We start from the raw sequence: 18,601 nt of genomic DNA, 5'->3' as shown, positions 1-18,601 counted from the left end.
ATGCCCCATTTTAAACTTTGAAAATCACTAATAATAATTAAAAAAAAGAGAGAAAATATTATCAGCACAACCTTGTTTTGATATTTGCCCTAACCTATTTTGTCTTTTAGTATTTAAAGCCCGGTCAAAAGGTTATTACAGTTCCCAAAAAGCTCTCATAAGCCACTTTAAAAAGAAGAGACAAGATAGAACTGCTCAAATACCAAAAAGTGGTTGTACTGATATTATTTCAATGAAAAAAACTTATGCCTTTCCTTTCTAAATTGGCTTGTGCGCGCTTTTTGGTAACTGAAATAACTTCAATAGCTCTTTAAATAATGAAAGACAAAAAAGGCCACATTTGGATACCCACAAGATTTGGATTTGGATTTCTCACATTTGCAGTTGAAATTTGGAACTGGATCATATTTTCAAATCAGCTATAATAGTGAAAAAAAAATCCGATTTTCAAATCTGTTCTGCAAGACATTATTTGGAAATTAATATTTATGGCAATTACCTTCACCCTCGCTGCTCCTCAATCTTGTTGCTGCAGTAGCTAGATGTCCCTCCCTCTCTTTCTCATACTACATGGCCATGAGTTTGATTGATGTATCTTGTATCCGAAACTCAAATCCAAATACAAATACAAAAAAATACGAAAATGATTTAAGCGCTCAAGTGTTTTGATAAACATGCACTCTACTTGTTTGTCGTGTAGTATTTAAAGGGTTTTAAAGGGACGTCAGAGGATATTACGGTTCTCAAAAAGCTCTTAAAACCCTTTAAATACTACACGACAAACAAGTGATTCACAAGCAGACACATGCATACCTTCATTTGTAAATATTTCATGTGTCGTACACGTCAATTAAAAAAATCTAAAACACAATTTCTATGAAGCACCAACAGAAGGAATGCAAGCTTGACAATGAAAAGCTCAATCACAGCGATCCCATAATTGTACAACAAGGTCATGAATAGGAAGCAATGAAGAAGGTATACATAATAGGCCTACAACCATGGAAACTTTTAAAAAAAGAGTTCAGCTAGTAAATCCCAGTGCTGAATGATGAGGTTATGAAAGAGAATGGCTGGCACTGGGGTAAAAAGGTACCCAAATATACAAAAAATACCTTTGATCCACTCTTTCTCACACACAAATGCCAGCTTCTTAACTTTTCATGGCTTAAAAGATCAAGAAAATCAAGGAGCTGTCATATGAAAATACATCAAACCACAGAATACAGAGATAGTGAAGACACATGCTAAGATGGCACCAGCCAAAATACATAAGCTGGTATTACTGTTATGAACAGTCCATGGTTGAGCTGCACGGACTTCAAATACAAGGGAAAGCTCTAATGTAATTCCAGTGTACAGAGTGAAAATGTTGTATTTCCTGATATGCAAGGTAAACTTTCAGTCAATGAGGAGCAAGCAAACCCGTATATGCCAGCTTAATTGTGTTAGAACAGTTCCCCCCTTGGGATTGAGCCTCTAGCTCAATGGTCAAGGCTTTGTTGTTGAACCTAGAGGTTGGAGGTTTGATCCCAGCTTACCTACCAAAAAAAATAAGGAACAGTTTCCCCTCAACCAAGAAAGCCAACCCCTTGACAAAAGCTTAGAAATTCATCAGGAAAGCAGTAGTGTCTGCCCCAATAGTCCAGAGTCTATAGTAGACTTTCAAAATCTTACACAGAGACCTACCAAACGGTGTGCAATTAATCATCAATGCTATCAATTTCTTTAAGATAGTAGTGATTGAAATATCTCAATTTAAACACCCTCTTATTCCTTCCATACCATATCTCTCAAGACCGCAAAGGAAGACACAGTCCAAAGTACTACTTTTATCTCCTAGATGGATTGCTCCCCACACATGGAAAGATCAAGGATAGAATTAGGGAGAACCCCCTTAGAACAAGCTACATAAAAACCATGTTCCTTGTATGTCTCACCACCTTACAATGAACGAATATTTGGTTAAATGATTCTTCTTACGCAAGCACCTATATAGCCTATCTAAATCTATTTTTCTTCAGATTGATGATAGTGTTGTAAAGCAAAATGAATGAGCTCACCAAAAAAAAAAAAGGACTTCTGAAAACCTTATCCTCATCAATTCCCAACCCAAAACCTTAAAAATTAGAATGTCATCTGCAAATTAAAGATAAGTGATAGAAGCCAACTCATCAAACGAAAACCCTCTAATTAGCCCTCATGTGAATCCTACTAATCAGATTACTCAAAATGTCATCAATCTCTACTAATCGACAGATTTAGATGCTTAGAATTCCTAATAAATAAAAAGAAGTATCAATCTGGTTAAATTTACCATCAAATCTTACAAAAAGAAAATAGAAATTATAATGTTTTCTTTCATGAGTCGAGAGTTTTTCTAATAGTTTTGAGATTGAGACATAAATCCAAAAAATCATTCACCGTTTCGTCTTTTCATATACAACCCCCAACCCACCCCGCCCCCACCACACCCCCCCCCCCCCCCCCCCCCCCCCCCCCCCCAAAAAAAGGCGGATTACACGTTTCTATATAATAAAAGGGGGAAAGATTGTCTAGGGTTTTTAGAAATAGAGAGGGTTTTAGTAAAGAGTTGGGATCGGATCAGAGAAACCCCCTTTAAAAATCTCTAACGTAGGTTTCATGAGAAGAGACAAGTTAATAAACGCCATCTCGTCCCAGCCGTGGCCGAATCGGATGACAACAAGTCGTTCTTCCTCGACAAGGATCGCTTGATCGAGTGCAGATGGGGAAGAAGATACGACATGTCTTTCTCTCTCATATAGCTTCGTAAAAAGAGAAAAAATGAGCTCTGAGATAGATAGCTTTGGAACTTCTGAAGAACAAGGTAAATGACTTTCCCGGGCATATTATGTGTACTGTCGGAGAAGATAATCAAGCAAATGAAAATAAAAAAAAGGAGACGGACGGAATTAACAAGAAAAACAAGGGCAGAATTCATCTTCGCATGTGGGTTATCTGACAGAGAGAGAGAGAGACAGGTGGTGGGGAAAAGTAAATCCAGTGAAATGACTAAAATACCCTGTAACAATAGGATATAGACGGAACTTCTTGGGAAACATAGTCATTGGATACAGGCGGAATTACATGGCACAAACCACCTGATGATGTACATGGAAAGATCCCCAGGGGCAAAGCACAAACAAAAATGACGAAAAAGCTTTGAAAAAAGAGGATATAGAAAAAAGTTTAGCAAAATATAAAGTGGGACATACATGGCATTTGGGGGAAAGTTGGTTGACGAAATTCCAAGGTATAAGCTTTTAGAATAGTAAGGACTTTATAAAAGGTTGCTTACACACGGCTGAGGAAACTGCTTTACTGCTTTACCGCTCACACTTGGCTAGCGTAAGTAAATATTAGTATCTTATGAAAGTACGAAAATACCCACATACCTAAGCTCATTTTGCCGAACGTCTCTCACTAAAATCCTAAAAGTCCTCCTCTCTGATTACCTCTTTCTTCTTGTTTGGGTCTAGAATGGAAATAGGGAATCGAAATTGAGAAGCAGCTCAAATCCCTGCCTCAACGATTTGATGGAAGCAGTGACCTATCCCATGTTCCCAACAAATACTTTATAGTTGGACATGGGCAGTAAAGCTCAGATTTCTTTATTACACCTCAAAATGGAGCTATGAAGTTTAGATTCCAACATAGTTGTTCTGAGCTTTATGTTGTTATTTGGAAATTTAGTAGACGGGCATGCTAAAATGCTCTTAGTTAAAATGTTACATATTGTCTTTTTCTCCTTCTAATCTGGATTGCACTTCCACTTCCAATGGATTTGCGAAGAGGTTTAGTAGTGCTAATGGAAGCAGAAGCAGGGCGTTCGCAGTAATGGAAAAAGAAGCAGCACTTTGTTTTCATTGGTTAGTCTCAAGTTGATGAAATACCGTGTGTTGGATGGTGTAGCAGAAGGATCTTTTCGGCAAAAACAACTTGAAAAACGTTTACTTCGGATAGGAAGAGAAACAGAAGATGCCCATTTCTAATTTTCCATTTGTCTCGTGGAGGATATTTTGGATGAATTGAAATTACGACAGCGTGGAAAAACCCTGCCGGACCCGACCCAACCCAACCCGAGAAAGTATTTCAGGTAGGGCTGGGTTTATGAATCATGGGTTTTTCCAAAATAAACCCTACCCGTCCGACCCGAGTTGCAACCCCAGTGGCTGCTATCACATTCAACAGCCTAGGCGCGAACTGCCTTATGCTCTGGTCCCTAGCAAATCTCTCTCTCACTTTAGCAATATTTTTGTTGTTTTTTGGCTTTTGGTTTCCATAAAATGGCAAAATTACGCGTGGGACCACAATGTAAACAGGTTGTGCTCCAAAAATCATTTCCATAGGATGATCACAACCCTCCAATCTATAGAGGTTTCCATAACATGCAGTTTCTCTTTAGATCGGAGGGCTAGGATCATCCTATGGGAATGATATTTTGGGGCGCAACCTATTTACGTTGTAGCCCATCAAATGGACGGATTGGATCATCCTATGGTGTGGGCTTTACAAAAAATATGGGTGGGCCTACCTTGTTCAAAGATTTCGAGCCCACCAACAGTTCATGTTTGAGAGAGAGAGAGAGAGAGAGAGAGAGGTTTAGTGATGTTTGTACCGATTGTAGAGTCTGCCGGGGCTTGGCTGGAGGGGGTGGATTTTATCATAGACGGAAGGGGGGAATATCACTGCCCTAATCTATATTGTTTGGGAAAATTAACAGGACCATGCGGATTTTCTCCTGATGGTCGACCAGATCAATGTTCCTGATTACATTTGTGTCTCGTGTGGGACCCATCATTGATTGCCAGGATGGTCCCGAACGGTGATCGTCCGTGTAGTCGTACTGATGCTTGGGGCTTGTAAGATACTTGGGGCTTCCCCTCGTCTAGGCATTCCTCAAGGGACTGCCAGCCCCTCATTGCTAAGATCAGAATGAAAGTCCAAGGCTGGGCCAAAAAGTCTTTACCAAGGGGGGCAGGTTGGAGCTCATAAAGTCCACTTTGTGCTCTTTTCAAATTTTTTCTGCTTTTGATCTGCCGGCAGGTGTGCTTGATTCTATTGACAGAATTCTCAGAGACTTCCTGTGGGGAGGTTCTGAGTTGAAGAAGAAGCTTCATACTATATCATGGGACACTATTTGCACTCCAAGAGCAGGTGGGCTTGGTTTGAGAAGGTTGAGAGATGTGAATAAGGCTCTCCAGATGAAAAACCTTTGGAATGTAATTTCTAAAGATTCTCTGTGGACTTCCTGGTTTAGGGATAAGTATGTCAGAAATAAGAATTTTTGGACCATGGCAATGCCGGCAAAGCCATCTTGGGGAGCCAGAAGCCTCCTGAGAGCTAGAGGCTCTGTTTTGCCTCAGATATGCTACTCGGTTGGTGATGAGAGTAAGATTGATTTGTGGAATTCCCCCTGGCACCCCGGCGGTATTATCTCCTCTGTTTTTTCTCGGCACGGCACCAATTCCTCACTAGCCTCTCTGAAGAAGTTCCTTGATAAAAGGTATTTACAATGAATGTAATGTAAACTTTCCAATTTGGAAGCCTGTTGCAGACGGAACTTTCTCCCTCAAAAGTGCTTGGGAATCTATCAGACTTAAGAATCCAAAGCCCCCCTGGTGTTCTATGGTGTGGTTTAATGTCATCACTCCGAGGGAAGCTTGTGTGGAAAGCCCTCCAAAACAGGCTACCTACTAGAGACAGACTCCCATTCGTTGTGCCGGACAGAAGCTGCTCCCTTGCTCAAGGCATTATGAATCCTTGGACCATCTTTTCTTTTCTTGTGGGTACTCTGCCTGGATATGGAGGTCCATTTTGTGGAGAGTGGGATGGAGAAGAAGACCCCTAAGAACTCTTGCTGATGAGGAGAGTTGGATTAGAGACAAATTCAAAGGAAATTGCCAGCTCTCTACTGTTATCAAAATGGAGTTCCAAGCTGCTATCTATCAGATTTGGAACGAGAGAAACCAAATAATTTTTGAAAACAAATCAACCCATAAAACTCAGGTTCTGAAGAAGATTCTAAATGATATTTGCTTCAAGATGAACCGGCTCTCAATGTGCAGGGACGTTCCACACGCCAGAGCCATTAAAGCTGCCACTAACTTCGGGTATAAGATAGCAGATTGGGCCGAGCCTGCCAAATACTATTGGTGGGTTAAGCCTCGAAATGATGAAGTCAAAATCAATTCTGATGCTTCACTTGAAGCTGATTGTGCTGGTATTGGGAGCCTTCTCAGAGATGATAAAGGAATGATCTTGGCCATGTTCTCGGTAGAAACTGATATGGATGACATCTATGTTTTGGAGCTCCGAGCGATTCTTCATGGCATCAACATGGCAAAATACAGATGTATCCCTAAGATTTGGATTGAGTCTGATTCCCTTTTCGCGGTTGACATCATCTCCATGAAAACAAACACTCCATGGAAATGCTTGAATCTAGTCTCTGTTATCTTCAAATCTCTTCAACATTGGAGGTTTGGAGACTATCACATTCCTGGAGGGAAGGAAATAGACCTGTTGATATGCTCTCCAAGGTAAATTTTCCCTTCAAGCGACCTGATATTCCGGTAGTGCTCTCCACTCCCCAGCTCCTCCATCTCATCGAAGAGGACCGAAATGAAGTTAAATATGCTCATATATAAGTGTGCTTCCTTCTGGCCAAAGAGGGTCGTTGGGTTATTATTTTATTTGCTGGCTATCGAGCCCACTTAACCTCTGTACATTTTCATTATTCTTAATGGTATCTGGTCAGGGTCTTGCCTAATCCCAGCTTACTCATCAAAAAAAAAAAAAAAAAAAAAAAAGTCGTATTGATGCTATAGCTGAAAAGGTCTAAAGAGAGATGATACAGTAGCTTTCATTCGCTAACTTCCCAAGTCTTAAGAAACTGCCTTCGGTTCCATCGACAAAGAGGCAAAGAAGATAAGAAGATTTCCCTTTGAAAACAAAGGAAGAAGAAAAACGAGAGCTCCAATGGCAGTTGTTCAAGCAATTCAGAGTCCCTGCTTCTTCCAGACCAAAAACCCAACAAGCAATACCCAAGTAATCCAACCCCGTCTTCTTCAATCCCAACTCCCATCTCTCTCAAACAAGCAATACCGCCACCAAATCTCACTCCAATCAGACCAATCAACTAATGTAGACCAACTGCTCGATGAAATTCCTCAACGAAATACCTTCGCTTGGAACTCTCTTATCCGACGCCATCTCAGCAGTGGAGACCACACTCATGTTATCTGGGTCTATCAGCAAATGCTCCTACGAAATGTTCATCCCGATAAATACACTCTCCCCCGCATTTTAACTGCCTCTCACCTTTCTGGTAGCTTCTTTCATGGAAAACAGATTCATGCCCAAGCTCTCAAATTCGGGTTCGGGTCCGACGAGTACGTAATAACTGCGCTGATGACAATGTACGGGCATTTTGATGGCGCCCAAGCAGCGCATCGATTGTTCAACCAATCAGCTGGGAAAAACTCTGTTTCTTGGACTCTGTTGGCTGGTTTATATGCAATGGATAATAAACAAGATTTGGCAGTAGAAATGTTTTATCAGATGGTGAGTTCGGGTGTTGAGATCGATTCGGTTGCGTTAGCCACTGCGCTTGGAGCATGTGGGCGGTTAAAATCAATCAATGAAGGGAGAAAGGTTCATCAAATTGCAAGGCAGAGTGGACTGGAATCTGACATTTTGGTCGGTAATTCGCTGTTGAAAATGTATTTGGACTGTGATAGCATTGAAGATGCTCGGGTTGTTTTCAATCAGATGCCTACGAAGGATATCATCTCGTGGACGGCGATCATCGGTGGGTATGTGAAGAGAGGTGGCTTCAACGAGGGACTTAAACTGTTTCGGGTGATGCAATTGGAAGGATCACAAGCTGATTCATTTACAGTCTCTAGCATTCTTCCAGCTTGCGCAAGAATATCTGCCCGTAAGCACGGAAAAGAAATTCATGGGTATGTAATCAGAAACATGGTTGATATGAATTTAGCAGTACAAAATGGTCTAATGGACATGTATCTGAAATCGGGATCGATCGAGTCTGCTTCTACAATCTTTATAAGGATGGCAAAGAAAGACACTGTTTCATGGACTGTTATGATATTGGGCCATAGCTTACATGGTCAAGGAGAGGTTGGAGTTAAATTGTTTCATGAAATGGAGAAGCAAATGCGACCTGATCAGATTACTTATGTCTCGGCCCTTCACGCCTGTAATACCGCACGAATGGTTGAGGATGGTAGGCTTTACTTCAACTGTATAACATCACCCAAGGTAGAGCACTGTGCTTTAATGATCAGTCTTCTAGCTCGCGCCGGGCTCTTTGAAGAAGCATGCGCCTTCATAGGGAAACACCAAATTGAACGAGAACCAGAGGTTCAGCGAGCAATGCTTGATGGTTGCAGGATCCATCGGAATTCAAAGATGGGTAAGCGAGTCATCGATCAGCTTACTGAATTAGAACCTTTGAATGCTGAGAACTATGTCATGTTGTTGAACAATTATGCTGCAAATGCAAAATGGGATACAGTCAACAACTTGAGAGAAATGATCAGAGACATGGGATTGACATCGAAGAAAGCCTATAGTTGGATTGTGGTCCGAAACAAGGTTCATGTTTTCGGGGTAGGGGATGTTTCTCACCCGAGATCAGAGAGGATATATTGGGAATTACAGGGTCTGATGAAGAGGATAAAAGAAGAAATTGGGTATGTGGCTGACACTGACTTTTCTCTACATGATGTAGCTGAAGAGAGGGAATGCATTCCATGTGGGCATAGTGAAATGTTGGCCACTTCTTTTGGGTTGATAAGTACACAGGCAGGAACAACTGTTCATGTCACCAAGAACCTCCGTGTATGCTACAATTGTCACACTTCCCTGAAAATCATCTCTAATATGGTTGGAAGAGAGATTGTTTTGAAGGATCCAAATCGTTTTCACCATTTCAGAAATGGTTTTTGCTCATGTGAAGACTTTTGGTAAATTTGGAGGAACCGAAAACCAGCAAGAATGCCGAACTTTGTTCAGGTCGGAATGTGGAGATTGAAGGATTTTCAAAGTATGTGGGGAAATTTTGGCACATACAATTGATTCTGGAATTCCTTTCATGTTGGATTGGAATAAAAATGATAGTTTGTCAGATACTGGTGAAGAGGCCTTATCTGCATTTCTCAAAATAGAAGAGTTGCAAGAATATCAGCATTCAATGCGAAACTGAGTATAAGATTGCAGGTCTGTATGCAGGTCTGTACTTTGAGAACCTACAATTTGACATTTGAATGCATGATTCCTATTTAATTTTCTTTTATTTTGAATACAGTAGGTATATCTTCACTCCTAACAGGAGAGCTGAAACGCGTGATTCATTGGCCCCTTGCAGTCATCCTCTCTTATGCTTTTTCTTCGATCTATGTTTCTTGTTGGATGGTGTTCTATCAAGAGATAAACACCTTTGTTGTGTTAAAAGAGGAAATGTTGTGAAGTTGTTGTATGCTTTGCAAGAGGAATGAAGAAACTTGAAATCATATCGCTCCATTGTGGTGTGCAAGAATGTTGCGGAGGCAGATCCTTGCGCTCTTCGATATACTTTGGGTGTTTCGGGAATTATTGTAGGGATTGTGCTGCTCCTACATTGGAGAGAATAGCTGGATACTTTGCTCGAGGTGCTTTTTTTATTTTGAATGGGTTTTGTGGATGAAAACCCCCCAAGGATCTTTGTGGAGGGAAGAAAGATTGACTGGATCATTGCACTAGTCAAAAGCCTTACCTTCTCGAGGGTGCTTGTGAGAGATGAGTTCTGTGACCACTCAATCCAAGATTTCTATAGAAAGTAGAGGGTGATCGATATAGGTAGAAAAGGAAAGAAAGGAAAGCCAAGTGCCCCATCATCCAATGTTCTCAAGCTTAATTTCGACCTTGTTTCTATGGGAAACCAGGTCTTGTGGGAGTACGAGTTGTTAGGAACTAACTGGGGAAGTTATGCTTGCTTTTTCTTAGGCCAATTGGGTGGAGGGACTCCGACAAGGTGGAGTCTCATGTGCTCCTTACGGCTCTCAAGTTTCTGAGGGTCACTGATGGTTTTGCTAAAGAAGATTCTTCATCCAACATGATTTCATGGGCCAAGAATTTCTCTGGGCCATTGGAGGCTTGATGCTATTCTTGGTGAGATTAGAGAAATTTGTAGCTGTAACAGTTCTTATTGGAACGATGATACACCCAATTTCGCACAAAAATTCCTCAACTGATTGATCAAAGCAGATAGGTGATTGATATTTTTAAAGGATAACTTACAGAGCCTACCTCAGTCAAAAGCAAGTGCTTGTGAAATCAGGCATTTTTAGGAACATGATGGATATTCTCAAACAAGCAGCATTCAACTTTGTAACCTCATGAGGTCAAGCCATAGAAATTACATAACAGTCATTGACGCAGACACCACAGAAATTACATAAGCAGCGGACACCACATGAACGATTAAGAGTTTGAAACTCATACCATCATGAACAAACGTTGTGATATGGTGTGAATTTCAGAGGTGTATCCATATTTTTTCTTCTTTTTTTTGAAAAAATGGAGTGCTCAAGGATGTACAGAAAAAAAAAAAAAAAAAAAAGAAGGTAGGCTCGGACCCTGTCTAGTGGTGAATCTTGTGATATCAAACTCATCTTCTATGGGAGCTCTTTAGGGAATCCCAGTCCGGATGGAGCCAGTTTTAAGGCCCTCTTGTGGTGAAAGGTGACTTCCAAAACCAAAATGCAGTTGAGAGGGTGAGTGGCTGAAAAAATCAAACGGCAGTGGCATTTGGGGCTTTTAATCAATGACATTATGGCATTGCAAAAAACAGGCGACATTTTTTATCACATGTTATAAAATCGTCAATTGGCCGAAGATGGATGGTATTTCGTTTTGAGAGGCAACCTTCACTCCCTGGACTGTTTCACTTCTTCCGTATATTTATTTTTTTCATTGAAATTGGTTGCCATTTTAAAAAAAAATCAACAGTTGGATAAAGGAACCCGTGGCCAAAAAGGAAGACTCTAAGAATTGGGCTCTTTACACGTTCTGATGGAGAAGGCTTAAATTTCAAGGAGAAAGCATTGAAAATCACACAGTACTGACAGGACAATACTGGAATATGAGAAGATCATAAAGAGCAACTACCTGTTTATTAAGATGAGCTTGAGAACTGCTTCAGCTAAAAAAGGCTAAACAAAAGTTTGAATGGTGCCCAAAATGAGATTCATGGAAGTCCTTTCAAGCACATTAAAAGAGAGGACTCACAACTCCCTCAGAGAAACTTAAGGTGGGATTAAGCAAATGGGTAAGCTACAAACCAAGTAGAAAACTTAGAAAAATAAGTCAAGACCACATTAGAAAAACTTCTCTTCAAACTGACAACAATCAGGTTTAGAGAGAACCAGATCTCATTTACACCCGAATCCTACTATTTTAAAAGCTAACATTAGGGGAGAAAGTATCACGTACATAAACCACTCATCTCAAAACTTCATGTCCTACTAAACTAAGTTTCCCGCTTAGATGACCTCCGTGGCCGAGGACCAGCAGCATCTTTCTCATTTTCGTCTTCCTTTTCACCACTGGTTTCCTGATTATCAGCTTCTGAAGGAGCAGCCGCATTCTTTGTCTCCTTGGTGACCTTTGGAGCAGCCTACACAGAACAAACAATCATGTGACCTATAGATTCAAGTTTCCCAAACAGCATAAAAGGATGCAAAAAAAAAAAGGGCGGGGGTGGTATAGAGGAAATGGACTCCAGAAAACTCACAGCTGGTTTCTTCCCACCAAAAAGAATCCTAAAGAAGACTGTTAGAATCACCACCAGAATAGAGATGAGAATGCCAATTGTGAGATTAGGTTGTTTTTCTCCCTTCTCAATAACATCCTGCACGACAAGATCACATACCGTAAGAAAAAACTTCAGCATGAATAGCTAAGGATAATTGACAATCAAATGTAGCAATCACTGAAGAAAGCAAGAAAATGAAGAAAGTGGGGACACTTACAATGATCTTGAGCTTGTAGGCTTCCAATAAAGGAATGTCAGCTATCTGGTAGAAAACATTAAATACTTTTTGCTGCAACAAGCCGAAAGCAAATTTAGTATGAAGGGTAATAACAAGTAGCAATAAAAAGAATATGAACATATGCAGGGAAAATAAACGTCACCTGGAAGCCAGTGAGACCGTCTGAAGCTGCTTCCTCCTCTTTCTGCTTTTCCTTCTCAACTTCAAATTTTGGCTTCCACGTTTTCTCCCTGTATGAATCTGCATCCTTCTCATCAGTCGCTATCAAAATATTGTCGAACAAAATTCCATCTTGCATTGTCCAAATCTCAATGCCGATAGCAGCAATAGGCTCAAAGTCAGGTTTGTCGAGCTCAAAGTAATCAGGATTTGGTATCTGTTGGGGCTTCCAAATGCCCTTGTAGTTTGGATTATCAATCATTGGGGCATGCCATTTTCCCTTGTAAGCTGGGTTTTTCTTCATCGGTTGCTTCCATTCTCCACAACCAGGGGCTGCCTCGCACTTTGGGTTATCAACCTTCGGCGCTTCCCATTCACCATCCTCTTCGTCATCCCAATCTTCAGGCTTAGTTGCTTCGGGGTCATCTACTTCCTCGGGCTCGTCATCCAACCATCCATCTGGCTTCACAGCTTCTTCATCTTCAATTTCCAGAGGTGCATCCTCATCCCAATCATCAGGTTTTACTGCCTCTGGGTCTGGAATTTTAGCCCTCTCATCCCAGTCCTCAGGCTTCTTATCATCTGGGTCTGGAATTGTCTTTGCGGGAATAAGTGGCGGCTCAAAATCGTCAGAAGAAACAAAACTCACCTTTTTCTTCTCCTCTCCGTCAATCAATATAAGCAACTCATTATTGGGTTTCAGTATAGCAGTATACACATGAGTCAGTTTGTCTGAGGGGACAGAAGGTGGGTACTTGAGATGATGCTCAACATAGTCCCCAGTCTTGGGGTTTTTGTGCTTGAAAATGAAATGCACCTTGTTCGTAGACCCACATTTATCGGGTCCAAACATGATGGAGTAAGGAGACTCGTTGTCAAATTCCTTGGATTTCCATCCAGCCTCCTGGGGTCGAAGATATTTCAGATATGCCCCTCCACATTCAAGCCCATTCTGGAGACGAGTCTCAAATTGTAGGACAACTGTTCCATCCTTGAGATCCACAGGCTCATCAAGCTCTTTTACTATGGCATACTTCTTTGCCTTCTCACTCACGAGAAGCCCATAATCATCATGTCCCTCACTCTTTTCATACTTCCATACACCTAAAATCAAAACACATATCAAACCGCTCTGTTCTAATGAAAAACCAAATGAATGTGGCAAGACTCATGTTACAGTTGCTAGGATGGAAGAGAAACACCATTAAGGCACTGTTGGGATTGCAAGGAAAAAAATTCTGAACCCAGGAAAAGTTTTTCTTTGGATGATTTAGAGGGAAATGATATGATTATGGCTGATTTAGATGGATATTATCATAAATTGAAGGTCCCCTAAGTAAAAGTTGAATAGGGTTGGTTCTAAGTTGGTCTTTTTCAGTGTGTCAAAAAGTAGGAAATTTTAGAAATATTTTTCCTTTCAAAACTTTTCCAAAAAATTCCTGCAATCCGAACAGGGCCTAAGATCACAGGCCCAATTCCAGCTTACAAATGCACATGCAAATGAAAAGAGTAAAAAACATATATCTAAAAGCCATGGTAATCTTAGTATCCTATAAAACATCTACCAAAGTCAAATCGCCAATCTAGTCAACCAAGCAACTCAAGTTGAGTCGAGTAACCAAACAATCAAGTTGAGTCAACCAATCAAAGCACAGGACTTCCATGGCTGAAGTTATTCTTCTTTTTACTTTTCCCCAAAAGTTCAAGGTTTGTATACCAAAATTTCACATGGACATAAACACAGAGGTAAAGAAAGACATGTCCATAGCTTCAAAGCCAGGCAAATTGAGTGGCCAGCATAAAAATCAACAAAACCCAAACCATGCCAGAATATATGACAAGCAACCCATACGGGTGGGGCTCTATCTTAAAGTCATGGGTATGCTCCCTCCCCATTGATGCAAGTTCGAATCCCCCGGGCTTACAGGATGCGCGTGGTTTAAGGGTGATTGAGCACATCCGTAGGGAATAATCCCGCCCTAAAAATTGGGATGGGGATATCCTATGTCATAAAAAAAAAGAATATATGACAAGGCAACATATGCTGAGTAAATCAGAGTTGCCCTCATCAAAATGCTTATCAAGATAAAAATTAGATTACTCAGTAATCAAGATCCAATCCCAAATAACAGAGCTATAATTAAGGTTGGAAGAGAAGCTAAACATAAGAAAGAACGAATGAACTTCATTTCTACTATGCAAGAAAGAACAACAAAATCCATACTGTGTTTTTCATTTCCTTTACGCTAAGATCTCCCACAACTATATAGAAAACAGTGCTTACCTGATCTATTAAAAGTCAATTATAAGACACGAGCGTAACTAGGTCCAAATGAGAAGTTGCATTCTTATAATAGTATATCGTAAAAAGATGAGATCTACTGAAAACCTAATCCATCTGAAAGAACCATAACTCCAATAATTCAATGTAATTTCACATCTACTATGATTTTCGGTTCAATCTAACTAGTCCTTGGGTGATCTACTAAAAATCATAGATAAAATTTCCCTTCCTTTAAAGACAATCAGTGAAACAATAATTAAAAGGAGATCTACTAAAAATCATAGAAAAATTTCCTCTTCCTTTAACAAAATCAGTGAAACAATAATTTCTGAATATAACTACGAACTAGTTCTACCAAACAAGATCCAAACACTGACATTCCAGATCAGAAATTATACCTTGATAGTCATCTTTCTCCGACACGATCCATCGTCCCTCGAACGATTTGTCAAACGACTCGTAAAACAGCTGAGAAAACAACCGATTTGCAGATTCAATATTGAAAGATCAACGCAATTTTCTTTCAATCAGAAAAAAAAAAAAAAAACTGACCGGATCCGAAGTGCAGAGCTCAAAAGCGAGGCAGGAAATTAACAGCAGGAGAAAATTCAGCGAATTACGTATCCGATCCATGAGAAAAATATCATAAGCCTATGAAAAAACACATAGATCAGAGATCAAAACAAAAGAAAGGTAAAATCTCTGAAACCCTAACCCTCTCACTTCGAGATCTATGATTTCAAGAATAGTAGAGATGATAGTAAAAAGGACAAAAGAGGGGATGGATAACGTAGATCCGACGGCTGATATTCGCCGGAGAGAGGGGAGAAGGACGAGATCTTACCGAGAAATCGACGGCTCAGATGCGAAGTTGTTCTCGGAACGCCCCAACGTCTGATATTTTTGTGGGGAGAAGAGGCGAGGAAGTGTTAAAAAGGCCCGTCTCAAATGGCTTCAACCAATGGTGTTGTTCTGTACGTGGCACGACCAATCAGGTTTCGACACGTCATCCTTGGACTCGGATATATTTTTCTTCCTTTTCGAGGTGAAAAAGCTTTTGAGTGACGCCTACGGGCCAACGACCTTAAATGTAGAGACTACTTTGCCCTTCTTTTCGGGCCAAAATTTCTAGCAGCCCGTGAAACTCTGATGGGCGATAAGTATTTCCCTTCAAAATATTTTTGGGTACCCTTCTTGTTTTTACGGATCGGCATCTCTGTAGTCTGTTATCGCACTTGGATGTGATCGGGACCGTTGATTTGGTGCGATTTTTGTAGCCCTTGATGTAAGGGCTAGGATGGCCTAATGTTATGCTGGAGTCCGAGTGGGATCAATGGCCCGTTCTTCTTGGATTTTGAGGGATATATTCTGAGTCCAAAACTGATTATTGGACTCAAGATTTCATTTAATTTTGAATTCAATAATCAGTCTTGAACTCAATTAATTCTCAAAATCCAAAACGAATAGGGCCTTGGAGAAATTACCCTAGTCGGATATAGGGTTTTTGGATTTTTTCTTTTTCTTTTTCCAAGGGAAAATGAGGTTTGCAACGCTTTGATTAAGTCATAACCTCCACTGACCAAGGAGATGACTATAACACCATCTATTTGTTATATGTTGCCCACAATTTGCATTAAAGGGGGGTGAAAAAATCATCTCCCTATTATTATATGGAAAAACTTGGATAAGTTTCCCCATAAGAGGTAAACTTTCATATATTATCATTAGGGAAATGATAAGTGCGCTTCTTTTCATCACTTCGGACACCCAGCTCCATTGTACGTGGAAATCAGGTCACTTCATTCCTTCAAATGTGAAGTAAATCAGCCCCTTTGCAGACATAGATACATTGTAGCTGGGTGTCCCAAGTGATGAAAAGGGGCGCATTGAGACATGACGAGGCAACTCACAGGGATATCCCGGTTGTTTTTCATTACCGGTTGTAACACCATCTATTTGTTATATGCTTCTTGTTCACTTACAATTAGATTTATTGGGTGCTCCATGTTTGAGCTTTTTGCTTTCTCTATGTTCTATTTTCTATTTTCTAGGTTCCCCAACAAAATCAGATTCATTAAACCCATGGTCAACAATAGCTCGGCACTAAGTCAGCTGTCCTACCATAACTAAATGATCCTACTAAAGGTCTGTATTCATCAAGAAAGCCTCGTTAGAATTGCACAATAAAGAGTAGATTTTGCTACATGCCCAATCTATAACAAGGACTTTGAAATGAATGTGTAGGATGATTGAGCAATTGGGCCCCCCACCTGTAGAATGCATGGCCCATCCAAAGCAAGCCTTCGTCTCAAACCCAAGTATTGCATGCACATCCATCGTATAATAACTCGTTCAAATTGAAAATTGTGGCAGAGAAGATTCTAGACTCTTGATCCAAGGAGCAACGCATGTGAAAAGTCTTCTATATGCAGCTTAAATCAATATTCAAAAGCAACTACGAGGACTGTCAAATGAGTATCATAATTCTATAGAGATCCTACTTATGATGTCTTACAAAATCAGACTATTAAAACAAGTAGGAACGTGTCATCTTACAAAATTAGAAATCGTATAAGATTTGCACAACAATTTATGTACAACTGTTTGATGAAATGCTATAAAGAGGCTTGGTAATTATGTATAATGTTCTTAGATGAATGACAGATGCAAGGGCGCCCTTGCATCTATCACTCCTCACTGTTTCTTAATACTGGTATGAATCTCGGTAGCGTTGAAAGAGCAGGATAACCAATCAAGAGAATTCTTGGGGAAAAAAGTATTCATCTTAGATGAAAAATGCATAAGCTAAACAGGTCCCTAATATTGGGTTCAGTGGAAAGGATTTTCATAGTAAAGCCAGATTAAAACCAAAGGTCGGGGATACAATCCCAGCTTACCTACGAAAAAATAGATTAAACCCAAAGTAGCATGGATGCAGAAATCGGACGGACACCGCTACAGGTTTTGGACAAAAACAAAATAATAAAATCTGCTTCTCATTATGAGAATTTGAGAAATTTTAGTGATTTTTCTTAATTCTGTAGACACATCTTGTTCTATTTAAAAAGTATTCATTGAAACAAAAGAAAACAAGATTATCATGTGTCGAAACAGTGTCGAACGCGGCAGACCTCCAAAATTTAGAAATGGGGATACGGCAAAAAAAAAAAATTGAAAAAATGACAATTTATTGTAATCAGGATGAGACAAGAATTCCCCCCACTCCAAAGATAGATACGGCAAAAATATGAAGTATATATAATCATAATTTGTGGATACGGATTCGTGTTTCGAGTTTCAACTCGGATATAAGTCGTCTGACATGGCAACATCCTAAAATTCTAGAAATGGTGACACGTATATGCATCTAAACTTACGGATTAGTATCACATTTTTTAACAAAATAAATATGGTATTCATTTAACAAACTAAAAAAATCCTAGAATTAATCAACTATAATATAAAACAAACCTAACATGGGTAGAAACAGTGAGGAATAAAATTGAGGGAGTATATGCTCCGGTGAGAAGAGGTGACTCGTGCCAAATTGACGAAGTAAAAAGAAGTAGGGGTAGACCTAAAATAACATGGGTAGAAACAATGAGGAAAGACTTGATAGCTAAGAACATAACCTTCGATAGGATAGAATGGAAGAAAATGATCCACGTAGAAGAACCCAACTAGAACCAGGATTAGAGCCGAGTAAAGGATTCATTTAGCCGACCCCAACTAGCTTGGGACAAAGGCTTTGTTGAGTTGAGTTGAGTTGAGTTGAGTTGAATCTAAAACAAACCTAAGATAATCAAATAACAACTTATGCATCAATTTAATCTACTTGTCTTCCGTCTCCAATTTACAGTGAAAAAGGGAGACCAATGTCACACAAAGAATATAGTATTGGAATAAGAGTCTGTTTAGGGTTTTAGGTTTGGGGGAGTGGATATAACTGCAAATATTAGTTAAAGACAAGCTAAAAGAAAAGTTTATAATAAAAGAAGGGTAACGATAAATTCGGACCCCTTGAAGGATAATTCGCACCCCATTAACGTGAATTGATGTGGCAGACTTTAACGCGTTT

The 18,601-nt window shown here is 39.9% G+C and overlaps 1 protein-coding gene and 1 pseudogene across 2 annotated transcripts; one reads left to right on the top strand and one right to left on the bottom strand.

Moving 5' to 3' along the window:
* Positions 1-6,824: 6,824 nt before the first annotated feature.
* Positions 6,825-10,596, top strand: LOC143861934 (pentatricopeptide repeat-containing protein DOT4, chloroplastic pseudogene; annotated as a pseudogene). Its single transcript, XR_013240078.1, has 2 exons — positions 6,825-9,267; positions 9,359-10,596. The product of XR_013240078.1 is annotated as a pentatricopeptide repeat-containing protein DOT4, chloroplastic pseudogene (transcript).
* A 727-nt stretch (positions 10,597-11,323) lies between these two features.
* On the bottom strand, positions 11,324-15,516 carry LOC143860038 (calnexin homolog). The gene is made up of 7 exons (XM_077370544.1): positions 15,368-15,516; positions 15,076-15,174; positions 14,922-14,991; positions 12,223-13,343; positions 12,060-12,131; positions 11,822-11,938; positions 11,324-11,704 (listed from the first exon to the last, which is right to left on the bottom strand). Exons 2-7 carry the CDS (start codon positions 15,154-15,156, stop codon positions 11,558-11,560), a joined length of 1,608 nt encoding a protein of 535 aa, XP_077226659.1. The 5' UTR covers positions 15,157-15,174; positions 15,368-15,516; the 3' UTR covers positions 11,324-11,557.
* Between the last annotated feature and the right edge of the window lie 3,085 nt (positions 15,517-18,601).

The sequence above is a fragment of the Tasmannia lanceolata genome, unplaced genomic scaffold (assembly GCF_043159265.1).
Source record: "Tasmannia lanceolata isolate RefF3 unplaced genomic scaffold, GAP_Taslan_0.1 ptg000037l, whole genome shotgun sequence".
NCBI lineage: Eukaryota > Viridiplantae > Streptophyta > Magnoliopsida > Canellales > Winteraceae > Tasmannia > Tasmannia lanceolata.
This window is presented reverse-complemented; position numbering and strand designations above follow the sequence as displayed.